The sequence below is a fragment of the Primulina huaijiensis genome, chromosome 2 (assembly GCF_012295235.1).
Source record: "Primulina huaijiensis isolate GDHJ02 chromosome 2, ASM1229523v2, whole genome shotgun sequence".
Lineage (NCBI taxonomy): Eukaryota > Viridiplantae > Streptophyta > Magnoliopsida > Lamiales > Gesneriaceae > Primulina > Primulina huaijiensis.
The window spans coordinates 26044570-26059590 of NC_133307.1; the positions used below are offsets into that span (position 1 = coordinate 26044570).

A 15021-nucleotide genomic window follows, 5' to 3' on the forward strand; every position below is an offset into this window, starting at 1 on the left:
AGTAATATAATTGCGACGCATCTGTTTGAACTGATTTCCACACTTAATATCACATTTAAGTAGTTCAACTAATCGGTCATGATTAATAAAAACACTTTTGGTTGCTAACCCAAAAGAAACTCGAGAAAAGTCTTATAATAATTGAAAAGATTTTATTCACTCCTTTTAAAATATTTAATCGATCCTAATAATTTATTCTTCTGTAATATTTACGTAAATATTATTAACGATCAAGGTATTTAAAAATTGGGTGATATAGATTTTTTTATATCAAATAATATATTTTTTAATTATCAAATCCAATTCTTAAATAACATTTTAACTTTTAACAGTTATACTGAGAAGTGTTATTCACATTCTACTTTTCGTTTGTTTTAAGTGCACTCTTCTTCAACTTTTATACTAAAAATTGACAATGATACCTTTAATTGATTGATTTTATTTTTAGTAAATTTATTAATAATTTCAATGGAACTTTTTTAAAATCACTATCTAAAAGTTAATATGTTAATTACTAAAAAAATTATAGTTAAATTTGTTAATATCCTTAAATGTAAAAATAAATATTAAAAATTAAATGTCATTTCTATTTTCAACTTTCTGAAAAAATGATGTTCATTTCTTATTTTTTTAATTCCATATCTTTTAAAATTATTTATTATAACTTTAAATATTAAATTTTTAATTAATAAAAATATATTTAAAAAAGTAGTAAAAATAAATTGGTTTTTTAAAAATTATTTATAGAATTTGGAGTTAATATATTTGTGTATTTACAGTTTTCAAAATAAAAAAGCAAAATAAAATTACTATTTGGTATTTATCTACATAACATAAGTAAAGTAATTATATTATATAAATTATTTTGTTAATCATTGGGGGATATATTACAAAATATAAAATAACATAGAAATCTTAATTTTAGTCCTATGTTTTAAGCTATTTTGAATTTTATAACAAACTTAAATAATTTTTTGGTAAATAAAAATTTTTTAATCGAAAAATGGTTCAATATTTTGTATATTCATATTAAATTTGGGGCACATTATAAATATTTTAAGATTAAAATAATTTTTTTTGTTCTTTAATTTATATATGATAAAATATCGTAACAAACTTTTATAAAAACTTACATATTAGTTATTGCCATACAAAATTATTTTAATTGAGGTTCTTTTAAGATAAATTTAGATTTTATTATATAAAGAAAATACTATAACGGCAATCTAATAATATAATAATTTGATAAATGGAGTGGTGTTAATATTTTTTGAATGCTAATAATACTCTGCAATTATAATTAAAAAATTTAGGCTATAAAAAGTTAAGTTAAAATATTTTATTTTAACAAATAAATTTAATTTTTTTTAATTAAAACTTGAAATTTTTTAACAATATTTTCTAATTGTCCGGTTAATTTGGTTACCAAATTTGATCCCCGTTAAAAAAAATAAAACACACATTCTCGAGTAATTCAATTTTACTCATTCGAATCAAATCCACCGAATGCTGACCGCCGGTACTCCATTTCTCCCCGCAATCTCTCATCTACCCATAGTAATCTGACCACCTCTAATTCGCTCCATTCACGTCTTTCCGCCTTCGCACACGTAGGTATGTCGGCGATTGTTTCAATATTCAGCTTATTTTCATTTTAGGCTCCAACTTAGAATTTTTCTGTGTTTTTTGTTCTGCCCCAATCTATGAAAAAATCAGACAATTGGGAGTAACGACGACAGCCGCCGCACCTCCGTCACCATCAGTTCAACGTCCTTTTGTTATGAGGTGAGGCAAGATTTCTGCAAATTCTTTTTATCCGTGTTGGGTTCCCGTAATAAAGTTACGATAGTGTTGGGTTTCCGTAATAAAGTTACGATAGTTACGAAATCTTGAGTTTTCAGTCTTCTAAAGGACCCTTCGACCACATCCTTTTTGGGCACCAAATTTTCACCATCATCTTAATTTGTTTTTTATTGATAAAGATATAGATCAGAAAATTGAAAGAAGAATGTTTATGTGCAAGACAAAAACCTGTGACGGTCTCACGGGTTCTATTTGTGAGACGGAACTCTTATTTGGGTCATCTATGAAAAAGTATTACTTTTTATTGTAAATATGGGTAGGGTTGACCCGTTTCACGGATCGAGACGGTCACCTACCCTATGTGCAAAACTGATTGGATTTTGGTGACTTTTTTGATTAGAGGTTTTTTAGATAGAGGGTCAATTGTTTCGCCGTGGTGCACATGAAATACGCATCGGTATTGAGCAGGCTCTAAAGTATAGGTGACGATTCAGGTGTTGAAAGCACAAAACAATACTTTCATTTATACTGGATGTCAAGGGAAACGAAACTCTGTGATGTCTTTGTATTTATTTTGGTAAAGTTTATCTCTACATAATATGCGTTGTGTGTATTTGATTTGTGGTTTTATTGAAAGTCTATGTTATGGAGAAATTATGTCAAATATTTAGGAAAATATTACGACATTAGTGCATGATACGTCCATGGGGATCTTAACATAAACCAAGCAAAATAAAACTAAAAATTTATTACATATGCATACGTTATATCCACAAATTATATTCCACTCATGCAACGTGTGTGCTTCATACGCAAGTAATTAATTATTACACCCCTTGGGTTTACGTTTTACAATTGCTTATCTACTTATATTTATGTATTTTCTTTTATTTATTATTTATATTTGTTGTCTATTTATTTATTTATTTATTTTTTGATTAGTGTTTATACTATTATTTTAATAAAATAAAATTAATAGTAAGTATTTTTCTCTCAAAAAAAAATCTCCCATTGCCTGTGTTCTTTTTTTGTTCATTTGCCTCTCCCCTAGAGTTCTCATTTCTCACCAAAATTTTATTCATTGATCTCAAGATTGAATTTTTTCACCACTATCTGGTATTGATATGTGAAAACATGCAAATATCAAATCTAAACTTGAAACATTGAAGGTTGAGTTTGATTGCGTCATCAGGAATGTGATCTTGCCTCTGTTGAATGAATTGGGAGTCTGCAATAAAATGTTGAAAAAAGCTAGTAAGAGACATATTTTGGTTAAATCAGTGGTGATTCATCTCTTTTTATTTAAACATGAGGAATTATTGGATCCGGCTTTGTTTATTTATGCTTCGACAACTGTATGTTATGTGATTGGATATCGTCAAACTGAAGGCGGAACTTCAACATGGCATTTTGTTTTTAATTATAAATCCTGGCTATGTTTATTGTGTATGATATTTCTACCCTGTGGATGTGTTGTCCTGTTTTTTTAGGCATTTACTTGGATACCATTTGAGGAGGAGGAAAATAGCATCAGCTGTCAGATTTCCCTAATTTTTGGGCTTTAATTATATGTGAAAAATGAGTGGACTTGTACCTGGGAAATCAGTAGTTTTTGAACCTGAGGCAATATGGTATAAAAGTTGGGACTCAGCTGGGGGAGCACCCCCACCCCCACCATTTTCTAGTTCAAAATGGTTTTGGTTTCCCTGAGATTTTTTTAATTATGCAAGGATTATGATACTGAATCCGTCGTGTTACAGTTTTGCTGTATAATAATTCATCTTTATTGTTGTTCGCAGGAACTGATCGTACCTGGTTCAAATCTGGATCTTTTCACGTTCAATATGGGATGTTTTACTGTACTTAAAAGTAAGAAAAAAAAATCCGAGCAGACCATCTATATCAAACGTGTGAAGCCTCAGGAGCATTCACCAACTATGTTACCTGAACCCCAAACTGAGACACGATCTTTGCAGTCTGCACCACCCAGCTTTAGAAATAGAGTAAAACCAAGCCCGTCAAATAATGCTATTAGCAGTAATAGAACACGGGCATTGTCGGCCCCTTCAAGTCTTGATGCTACTGAACAAGATGCACTAACAACTGCTGAATGTGAGGAACAAGAGCAGCCCACCAGTCGCATTGGATCAATTAAAGAATATAATTCTCCCACTCCTCAACCACTTCCTCTTCCATCACCCAATGGCACTAATGTTCTGAAGACTACATCAAGCTTTAAGATGATCAATAACAGTGGCCTACTTAATACATCTGGACCACTTCCCCTACCTCCTACAGTTCCTCTAACCCTACCGGGTAAAGGAATGCTTATTAACTTCTCATATGATGAAATTGCATCAGCTTGTCACAACTTCTCTCCGGAGAGATGCATGTCTGAAGGTCTCTCTTCTGTCATTTATCGAGCTTCGTTTGGGGATGATACTTCAGGTTCAAGGAAGTTTGAAGCCACAGTTACTCGACTTCAATCTTCCAACCAGGTTACATTTGGTTCATATCTGTGCTGATATTTTGAATTGGTGGTTCAGCATCTCTATTTGATCTTTCTTACAAGTCATCATCTCATTATGGGATATAATTAGTGTTACATAAGTGGGTGAACTTATGGTGCTTCATTGGCTGTTGTCCTTCCTTACTAAAGTTCATATATTCTGATAATTACTGTTGCATAAATGGGTGAACTTTTGGCGCTTCATTACAGTTCTTCCACACTGAAGTTAATATATACTGTTTGCTTCCGTGCTTGTCATTTCTGGTTTTTAGGACACATGTCTCTCTCTTTTTGATACAAGGACATGCCTTTCTGTTTCATCTAAGTAATGACTCATTGAATTCTAAGTTTCTAACTAACCTCTTATCCCATTTTAACTTTAGCTCTTACCTGATTCTGCACAATATCAGTTTAAAGATACTTCTAACATCTTGGGTAACTTAGAGTTAACTTGATATCTGATTTTGCTTTTTCAGGGTTGGAAGGAATTTGTCAATGATGTGAATAGCCTTGCATCGTTGCAGCATCCTTTCCTCTGTAAATTGGTTGGTTTTTATGCACGCGAAGGCTCTGATCACAGGATGTTGGTGTATGAAAGGTTATTCTACGGAAGCTTGGATAGGATTCTATATGGAAGATCTGATGGTCCACCTATTGACTGGAACAGCAGAATGAAAGTGGCTTTTTCTGCTGCACAAGGTCTTACCTTTCTGCATGAGGAAGGGCCCTTTCAGGTTATCAAGATTATCTAAACCATTTAAATTTTAATAAACGTTTGTATAGTTCGAGTACAGTACATTAGTTGTTTGTTTCTTGTTGCTGCCACCGGTTTTGGTTTGCACTGGGATTTTTCATTAACTTGTGTCTGGCTTCTGAACAGGCAATGTTCCATGAATTTTCAACAGTACATGTTCAGATTGACAAAGATTTTAGTGCAAAGCTTTCTGGATATGGTTGCCTTGGCCATATTCCAGAAACAGACATATCCAGTAGCTCAGTTGTAAGTGTTTTTTTGCATGTGCTTTGTAACATAATTCTCATGCCTCTTTCTGTATGATATATAATTTAGTATGCACTGTTGTGGGCGGGGCTGTTTTTCTGACTCAACTCCTTATGCCCCTCAAAATCGTCACCTTGTTGAATTTTCTCAATATTTGTTCAGGCTATGGCAAATCTTTCAATGGAGACACTCGAACGAGGGTTGCTAACCCCGAAGAGCAATGTTTGGAGTTTTGGAATTGTGCTTCTTGAATTGCTCACCGGCAAGAAAAATCTTGACAGTAGGCATTCGAAGGAGGAGAGAAATTTAGTCAAATGGAGTCGACCTTTCCTGGCAGATGACTGTAGATTGTCTCTAATCATGGATCCGCAACTTAAGGGTCGTTACCCTCTCAAAGCTGCTCGGATAGTGGCTGATATTGCTCAACGATGTCTCCAAGTTGATCCGTCAGAGAGGCCAACCATGAGAACTATTGTGGAGCATCTCAAAACCATCCAAGACATGAAGTATACCTCTCGGTTTCCTCTGCAAGAACCAAGAGCAGTAAGTGGGAAATACATGTTAAGATCACCTAGCCTGAATGGTATTATTACTCCAGCTCCAAGATCCAATATCTCTCCACCCTCGACAATTGCAGCATCTACTTCTCTTACTAGGCTGTCTGCACGGCCCTTGGCTCTACCTCCTAAAATATGTTCGTCTACGCTGTCGATGGAAGAAACTGATCGACAAGAAAGCAACCAGAGATCATCGGCGTCAAGTGTACCGTTGATCTAGTGTTGAAGGCTTCTGAATGTCAATAGCGACCATTTTTTTCTTATTTTTTTATTAACTTCAGAGAATCCGATGTTACATGGTACATGGATGTCATACGGTTGCGATGGTTTTGTAAATGAAGTTAATTTTCTTGTGTTCGGTATTTCTTCATTTTGAATTGCCGCTGAAACCTTTTTTTTGGCGGTATTTATTTTGTTCCTATCTATATATTTCCCGTATGCTATATTCTCGATTCAAATTATAATAATTATTATTAACATAATAATAACGAATGAAATCACTAGTATTATTATATCATTCATTGATGAATGTGCGAGTGGAATGGTGGCGTCCGCAGGGCGCTATTATCAACAAGCCAATATTCCTTCTCTGAAGAAGTCATTCGAGAAAGTGTTGTAACCACATTTGGAGTCAAGTCCATTTGTAGAGCTTCATCCAGCCATTCCAAAGTGTCGAACACTTGCAAGGCATCTAGAAATCTTCCGATTGTACAAAAAGAATTTATCAATGTTGTGAAAGTAGCGATAGACCCATCTTCCAACATGCGCTCCAGAAAATTTTGGCCTCCATCGGTTCGTTACGCTTACGGTAAAGGCATACCAGAATCGAACAAGTCCAATTATCTGTATCTCGAACATCAGTTTCAATGCCATTTCAAACTTATCCAACGTAATCAAAGACGTCAGCATCCGATTAAAATTGGTTAAGGTTGTTGGCAATCCTCCATTTCTTGGGAAAATCTCGATAGCTTCAAGGATTTGAGAAGAAGGAGCAGTATCAAGAAAATCATGGACTCTGGTGCACTTGCAAGAATGGATATCAGAGACAAGGGATTGATTGTTGATGAGTGGGAAACGGGTATTCGACGAAGAGAATGGAGGAGAAAGCAGGTTGTTCATGACTAATTATCAAGGATGAAATAAAGATGAAAGTGTAAACTGAGCAGGTTCAGATAGATAGTGTATACCACAGCCTTGGAAATTATCAAGGATGAAATAAAGATGAAAGTGTATACCACAGCCTTGGAAATTCAAGTCATATTTTATATTCTCAAAATTAAAAGGCCAAGCAAATAACACAACATCCAACATGTTCAGAAACTGGCAAGCAGGGGCAGTAGATGTAAATCCCGATTCTGTTACATATATGAAGCTCCAACATTAGTATGCAAAAAATCTGAAAGTTTAGTACAGCTAGCAGTTTGCTACTCCTGAAGAGTACGTGCCCACTGATCACCAAATCGTGGGGTCCTTGGATCTGCACCATCTTTTCTCGCTTCATCTTTACCAAGAAATATTGGTCTCAACAACTTTCTTATTGCCTCCTGAAAACCCGAACCCCAACCACGTCTCACTGGTTTCGCATGCTTCCCCATGTGTTGTGGCTGCGCTAGGCATCGTGACTTCGATAGGCTCCGCCCCATCATGGCTTGATTGAGTTGCAATTCAAAGGACAGCCTCTCGTATTGGTCTAACAACGTGCTTTGTTCATCACCAAACCTCTTATAAATCGTGGATTCCATTTTTTCCATTGCCACCAATTTGGAAGCCTACAAATTCTTGACAATAACGTAACATAACATATTTTTATGATGATGCTGTGTACAGTCCACAAGCACCAAGAAAGTCATAATTCGGAAGCACTTATTAGCAGCATATTGCACACTGGAGAACCCATAAGACAAGCAATCACTTAAAAACACGAAAATAAGAGCTGCAATTGTTAAAATTTGATTTTCAAAATTTAATTTATTGCACAAATGGCTGTTGGTGCCAACTTTTTGAAACCATCTAACGCGTGTTGGGTCGAAGAATAATGATTCATTTAATATGCATTTATTTAGTGCTTCTGTTACTATACAGACTTCAGTGGTTTAGTTAATATTGTAGTGGCATGGCCATGCATGTAGTTTTTGTCCATTTATTTCTCTTTCGAAAAATAATATAAACATAGAAATAAGGTAATAAGACCAAGATGTCCCTGTAGCTAAAAACTGCGAGACAAAAAAACAAAATAATATTCGAGTCAAGTCAAGATGTTCAAGTTGATGGACTAAATGAATATTTGACAAATTGTCATGAATTCGATTCTCTCAGCCACATTTTCTCGAGCAACTCTATCGCACAAGTTTCCATGTCTAATATGGTTTACTTGACTAATGTGATTTGTAGACTACTGAGTTAGACCGAAGTTTTACCCAATACATACCGAAAGATAACGGATATAGGTTCCATTGTCATTAACAAATATGTATCACACGAGTTTTCCAAATCGAACACAAATTATAGCCGAGTCATAGAGCTCAGTTGGTTTCGAGAAAATTTTCCTTGCTTGGAAGTGGATGTAGCCGATGGTGAAAAATAACCCCTATGATATTTGTAAATATAATTATGTTCAGTATTGTAAAAACTACTCAGATAGCAAATACAGATATCCCGTTTTGGCAAGGACAAAAGGCTTATATTCCTGCCTGCATACGGTTTCTAAATCTTAATAATCAAATGTAAAATAGATGTTGTATTGAATACAGTCAATGCCTTTGCTGAACAACATCCAGACAGATAGAGTTGAAGCCAGTAAGAATCACAGTTTCAGTTATATTCTTTTGACCAGTACCTATGGTTTCAGTTTCCATATGTAAGAAAATGCTACATCAGCATATTGGATAAGACCTTTTGACAAACAAATAAATAAATGGTAATGAATTTCTAAACATCATTATTCGCTTGATTATCCAAAGGCATATACTGCGCCATGATAGCCCGGATCTCTGAGTCCATGTATCTCTGCGTAAATAATGTTTCATTCAATCAGAATGTAAGAAACAAGTACCAAACTTAGATAGTAAATCAATACACGTACCCGGATCCTGTAATGGTACACTGCATATCCTCCAACTCCAGCCACAACCAAAGCCACCATCACAAACCACACAAAACCCCACCTAACTTCGCTACTACCATCTTTACCTGCTAAAAATATTATGATCATTAAGCATTTCAACTTTTGTTGCATGTATGAATTACTTACTTATACATGTGTCATGCTCAACTATGTACAGCGAGTTCCCACGGCAACTGCATTCATAACTTCCCCAGGTGTTTGTGCATTTGCAGTCTGCACATTGGCATGCCACCTTTTCCTGGCATTCATCAATGTCTAAACCAAACAACCCAACTTAGTCTCTGAAATAAAATTGCTGACAGTTCCTCCATGTTAGTATGTTTTTTACCTTCACAATTATTAACACCATTACCCCTGAATCCTGGTGGGCACTTGCAACCTTTTGAATGGTCATCCTGAAAATTGTTGATAAACATTTAACTTTTTGCCACACTGTGCCCTAAAACGAACTAGAAAAATAGGATGGAATCACCCCCCCCAAAAATAAATAAATAAAACGCAGAAGAAAAGAACAATTTGACTGCTAGGTGTCAGTCAACTCACCACACATGCCGAGTAAGTCCTCCCACCTTTGCTTCCCTTCCAACACCCTCCATTATTTATTTCACATCTCAATGGTCCAGAAGCTGTGAGACCAAGACAAAATACTATGAATGCATAACTGAAGTTAAAAGCAACACAGGAAAACTAAAAATAATTTCTAATATCTGCTAACAAATGAAATTAAACTAAAGAGTTTTTCATCTCTCTTATCAATGGGTATAATTGATATTGAAAACTGACTGTGAAAGAAACATTTGTGTAAAAATAAAGACTCAAAATGATTACTAAAAAAAGAGTGCACAGATTAGATGGTTACAGTGACCTAAAGGGCAGTGGACAGGATGTAAAGGGCGGTAATAATTACCTTCACAGTGAGTATAACCATTACCAACAAACTTCACTCCCTGCACAATGGGACACTCACACACCCTTCCCCGGAACGTATCCTGTAAGAAATTTTTATGTCAATCAGACAACAATTAACAGTCGAAAGATGAATCTTCCAAAAAATGTGACTACCCGGCATGCAGTAATATTAGCAGTCTTATCCTCCCAGCATCCACCATTTTTCTCCAAGCACTCGTTTGTTTCCATATCTGCCCCAAAAGAACACATTAAATTGCAACTTTAGCACGTAGGGTAAATGTTTCAAAATCTTACATACTTAACTGATAGAGGATTTATACAGAACATATTGCCGAAAAAATTTGGGAAATAGAGTAGAAACAATGACCTTTAGTTAAACAAATGGCAGGCTCTGTAGTTTCCTCAAAACCCGAACAAATGGCCTTTAAAACGGCTCCTTTGTCCAGCTTGCCTGAAGATCAAACTTGGTTACATGAAAATTCCTATTTTTCTTCGGTATGACTCAGGAAGCAGGGGGTAAGTCACTTAAAGTTCTTACCTCTATATTGTTTGTTGTTCACAACAAGAGTTGGCAAGATTGTAACATCTCCTCGTGAACCCTTCCCCGTCTGAGAATGAAATGCATCATCGGTTAATAGCTCAAATTTAAACTCTCACCAAAATGCTATAAAATATATCAAGGGTTTTAAGAAATTAAACCTGTGCTTCCTGTTCTGCTTTTAGTATTAGGTTATCAACATCTGCTTCAGTATCTCCAATACATTCATCAATCTTTTTAACATCAACTCCTGTGGAGAAACCATTAGTCATTGAGCAAGTAGTAGCCTGGGTTTGTAAAACATGGAGACTTATTTATGACATTAACTAAAGTATGTAAAAGATGAAACTACAAAAATGGCAATTCTCGGAAGACAGAGGCCACAATTGAGAGTCAATGAAGGATATGCAGAACCTCCATCGCTAAAAAAAGTTTCACTGGCTCAAAGTCGGTAATCAAATACAGGGCATTTAAATTTCTAACCTTCCCGCTATGTTTATATAAAAAACAACCTTTAAAAAAAACACATAAACTCATTTCGCAGTGATATTTTAACAAACGGTGGTTATTTTTCTAAATTCAAATTTGTATAAGGTCATTCACCCAACTCTCCCATCAAATACATATAAAACAGTGACAGAATGTTAGCCAAGTCCGTAATCCTAGTAAAAACCACATCGATCAGAAACAGAAGGGGTTTACTGTGTTGTGATGATGATTAATTAATGATCAAGAGTCACGAATATGCCAAAGACTTCAGGCCGTTGACATTAAGATGATTATACAACATACAACAATTATAAACAATAGGCTGCTTACATTAAAGACCTCCAGGATGATAATGAATAAAATACACATAAACAGCAGATTATAAGCTCGCACAGGAGAAGATATTAACATGTTCATAATATTCTCAGAAAAAAATAAAAAGCAATTCTATATGGGTGATAAAATAAAATGTGCTATATAGTAACTGTCAAAAAGTGCTATATAGTAATTGTCACCTTTACATAGCCCCAGTTGTCTATTAGTGCATTTTGAATACATATAACATTAAAATTTCTTCCGAAGATAAGTTGCACAAAAATAAATTGACCTACCAAGTGATCTGATTACTTGATCAGCACACTCTTTAGTATACTTCTTCTCTTTCATCGGACATCGAATTGAAAAATCAGTAACGTAGTTCCACCATTGCCATGGCTTTCCATTTTCCTTCGCCACCTTAAAGAAGCAGGCTTGACGTAGATTTTGCACAACGACATCCTTACCATCGTATCCCTTGCTAAAATCTTGCTCAGGATCTGGTGCACAATACCTACCGTGATTGATACACTGGGACTTGCACTGTTTGCTCAAAATAAATGCCTCAGGACAATACCAAGTAATATAATGAGGAGTAAACTGTGTGTAGCCTTTCTGTTCAAGAATCTCGGCAGCCCCTTTAAAGTTTCTCACAAAATCTAACTGACTTTCACACTTGGGACCACACTCATCATTACTATTCGTCCAGAGCTCATATTCAACACGCTCGTCAGGATGTGGCAGAGCCTCCCTCCAATCAAGGTTTATACTGACCATTTGTTCTTTAGATAATTCATTTTTTATTTTGTCCCCAAGACCCTTGCTGATAAGCGCTGATGGGATACTGATGTTTTGTAGATAATCTGCCTTAGCATCCTCTTTTTCAGGAGTATCCATTGTGATAAGATGCTCAACCCTGTCATCTGTAACGAGAATAGCTGCAGCTCCACCATTCTGAGCATTCCATGCTTTCAATGTAAAATAACAATCTGCCAGAAAATAAATAAAGATTATATACCGAATGGAGGTGAGGTGACAATATTTTAGAATGCTAGTAAGCGAGATTTTATCATAACAGCTAGAGAACTACCCAGATTAACACCTAATAGCATAAGCATGTATTTAAAAACGAACAGACACGATTAAAAACTAAGCACATATATGCAAGAAAAATACAAACATATGGCATAAGCTAAAGGGGAATAGCTTAAGAGAAACTCAGGACTTACAGCCCTAAAATTTTCTCTTTATAACAAGCAAAATGGATCAATAGCTAACTTCTAAATTTTATCCTTGGGAGATTCCACAGAGAATTTGTACTTGTCCTTATCAAGTCATTGAGATGAACTCTTAACAAGGAATGCTGGAACAAACTGGCCTGGTTGTGCTTAAATTATCTTCAACGTGAAGATTATTAGAGAATTCGTAGCCAAAAAATATCAAATATAACAAAATGCATGTAATCAAGTAGACAATACAAGTGCACCAACCACCTTTTGCTTGGAAAATACAAAATCAAGATATTCTTCCGATGTCACCTATGGTTAGAACATATAATCTAACGAGCACTATTAACTTCTAGAGCTTACTAACAGGAAACGCATGTAGAATTTCTTCTCTCTATAACTAGCAATCACAAGAAAATAATAACATAAGGTGAAAAAAGCTAGAAAATGAAACTCAAGTTTCCTTTTGCATAAAAAGGAAAAAGAAATAAATGAATTTTACCTCCTCTGTCAGCTAGAAGGAAGATAGGAATGCCGCCAGGCTTATTCTTCAATGAAATACCCGCATCTTCAAAACTCGTGCATGCCTTCTGATTGGATTTTGGATAGAACACAGAACCTACCAATGTCCCACCATATTGAGGCACCCCAAAATTCCCTATCGCACTTTCGTACACGTCTTTCAATGAGTCTGGTGATGTCACCTTCAAGTTGTTCTTCTCCACAACAAATCTTCCCAGGCAAGACCCATGAAGAACAAACCAAACACACACCATAAGTCCAAAGAATTCCCTCATCTTATTTTCCCTTCAATCAGGAAAGCATGGAACAAAATAGGTCGGTCGACCCAGATCAAGAAATATGAATCCGAGCAACCCTTTTGCTTCTTTTTGAAGATTCCACTTGTTTTCCGTTAACACAACACAAATCTAAACATTTCCTAATGCAAAATAGAATCTTTAACACTGATCAACGAGATTCAGATCACAGATATCGCGGAACACCCAAAAAGATGGTAGTTTGTCGAAACTCCACTCCAAAATTTGAGCTTATACAAACAAAAGAGAGAAAACAAAAAAGACCAAGACGATTTGAGAAATATATATCGATGAAAAACAAAAGAAAAAGAATAACGTGTGATTACGCTCAAGACTCTGTTCACAAGCTATTCACGAGACTTGACGACGTAAAATCTGACGATACCCCCGAAGCGGAAGCCACTTGAGACCCGTAATCTGGAAAAGTTAAATAATCGTGTTAAACACAAAATAACCCCTTAATTATAGTTAAACTACACACGGACCCTGGTTTGAAATTACCTTCTCTATTTAAACAAAAAAAAAAAAATAACTGGAGGATATGCTTTATCGATTAAATAATTATTTTTAAAAATAATCAAAATATGGAATATTAATTGGGATGTATTTGATTTGGGAAATATTTCCATCTCTAAGTCTAGATTTATTTGAAATACATTATAATTATTATTGAAATGGTTTAATTTAGAAACCCAACTACCTAACTACATTGGACTTGGAAGGTGAAGACTGGCAGTGTTCCAGCGACCAGGTGTTCCAAGGCAACGAGGGAGACGTCAAATTAAGTGGGAGAGAATGTTACGATCTAACAGTTTCAACGTGCAATACAAAGATTTTAGGAAGGAAATGTGTCACAGAGGCTTGGCGACATACATAATCTTATTGAGTGTCATAGCATTTCTTTGAAGTCGAAAAAAAATTATAGAGAAGCTGAAAAGGGATAAAGATTTGAAGGCTTTACGTGCATGCAAAAGTTCTTAGAACATTGTGAACAAAACTTAAACATTCTAGGTTCATGTGGAATGACTTAGAATGTTATGGAAAAGTCTGGATCTAGAAGCTTTTGACTTCTGGGACAATCTAGCAAGATGTGAAGACTTGATGTAACATTCAGACTATTCTATAATACACTTATATTATATAGAATATAAATACATAAAAAGATCTAGAATCATCTATTGTATAGAGTAGTGTAGAATGTTTTGGAGACTAGAATAATCTGGACAATGTAGTGAACTTGTATATATAGGGTAAGAGTTCATTTGTCACTCATTCAACAACTCAACAAATGAATAATTCATACTTCATTTGGCCAAGTGTTGTCATATTTTCTCTCTCAAGATATCTATGGTTAATCATTGTATTCAAGATTTCTCAATAAAACAATGTTTAACTGATACATAAAGCTAAGAATTATTGGTTCGAATTGAACTCATACTCACAAAAATCTACTAGATATCTATGAACCATTCGTCAGATACACACAAACCTACTAGATATAAGAAGTACCAACTCAATTGCAGCATCCTCTCGAGCAGCATCGTCAAACATAGAAAAAAATGGACCAAACTCAGTAATTATACATTTCTCATGGCTAAAAAGTTGCAAGTTCTTCTTTGCTTACTGAAAACAAAGTGTACAACATTCCATCGAATCCAGGGATGGGGAAGGCAAACTCCAAACCGTCGTAGCTCAAGGCAACAATATTGTCGTGTCGAACTAGAAATTATTTG

At 35.1% G+C, this 15021-nt stretch overlaps 2 protein-coding genes across 4 annotated transcripts; one reads left to right on the plus strand and one right to left on the minus strand.

Annotated features, from left to right (window-relative positions):
* The first annotated feature begins 1459 nt into the window (after positions 1-1459).
* On the plus strand, positions 1460-6231 carry LOC140971038 (probable serine/threonine-protein kinase PBL11). Its single transcript, XM_073433085.1, has 6 exons — positions 1460-1614; positions 1717-1785; positions 3603-4301; positions 4789-5046; positions 5193-5312; positions 5475-6231. The coding sequence occupies exons 3-6, from the start codon at positions 3648-3650 to the stop codon at positions 6087-6089; spliced, it is 1647 nt and encodes a 548-aa protein (XP_073289186.1). The 5' UTR covers positions 1460-1614; positions 1717-1785; positions 3603-3647; the 3' UTR covers positions 6090-6231.
* A 2333-nt stretch (positions 6232-8564) lies between these two features.
* Positions 8565-13728, minus strand: LOC140971040 (vacuolar-sorting receptor 1-like). 3 transcript variants are annotated; one of them, XM_073433091.1, is made up of 13 exons: positions 13615-13718; positions 12973-13518; positions 11541-12233; positions 10602-10690; positions 10441-10510; positions 10270-10353; positions 10056-10132; positions 9901-9982; positions 9537-9619; positions 9322-9388; positions 9120-9248; positions 8952-9061; positions 8565-8875 (listed from the first exon to the last, which is right to left on the minus strand). In XM_073433091.1, exons 2-13 carry the CDS (start codon positions 13265-13267, stop codon positions 8798-8800), a joined length of 1857 nt encoding a protein of 618 aa, XP_073289192.1. In that variant the 5' UTR covers positions 13268-13518; positions 13615-13718; the 3' UTR covers positions 8565-8797. The 3 variants fall into 3 exon arrangements, with proteins under 3 accessions (XP_073289192.1, XP_073289191.1, XP_073289193.1); XM_073433090.1 differs by having other exon boundaries at positions 12973-13728; XM_073433092.1 differs by having other exon boundaries at positions 8952-9058; positions 12973-13726.
* Positions 13729-15021: the final 1293 nt, after the last annotated feature.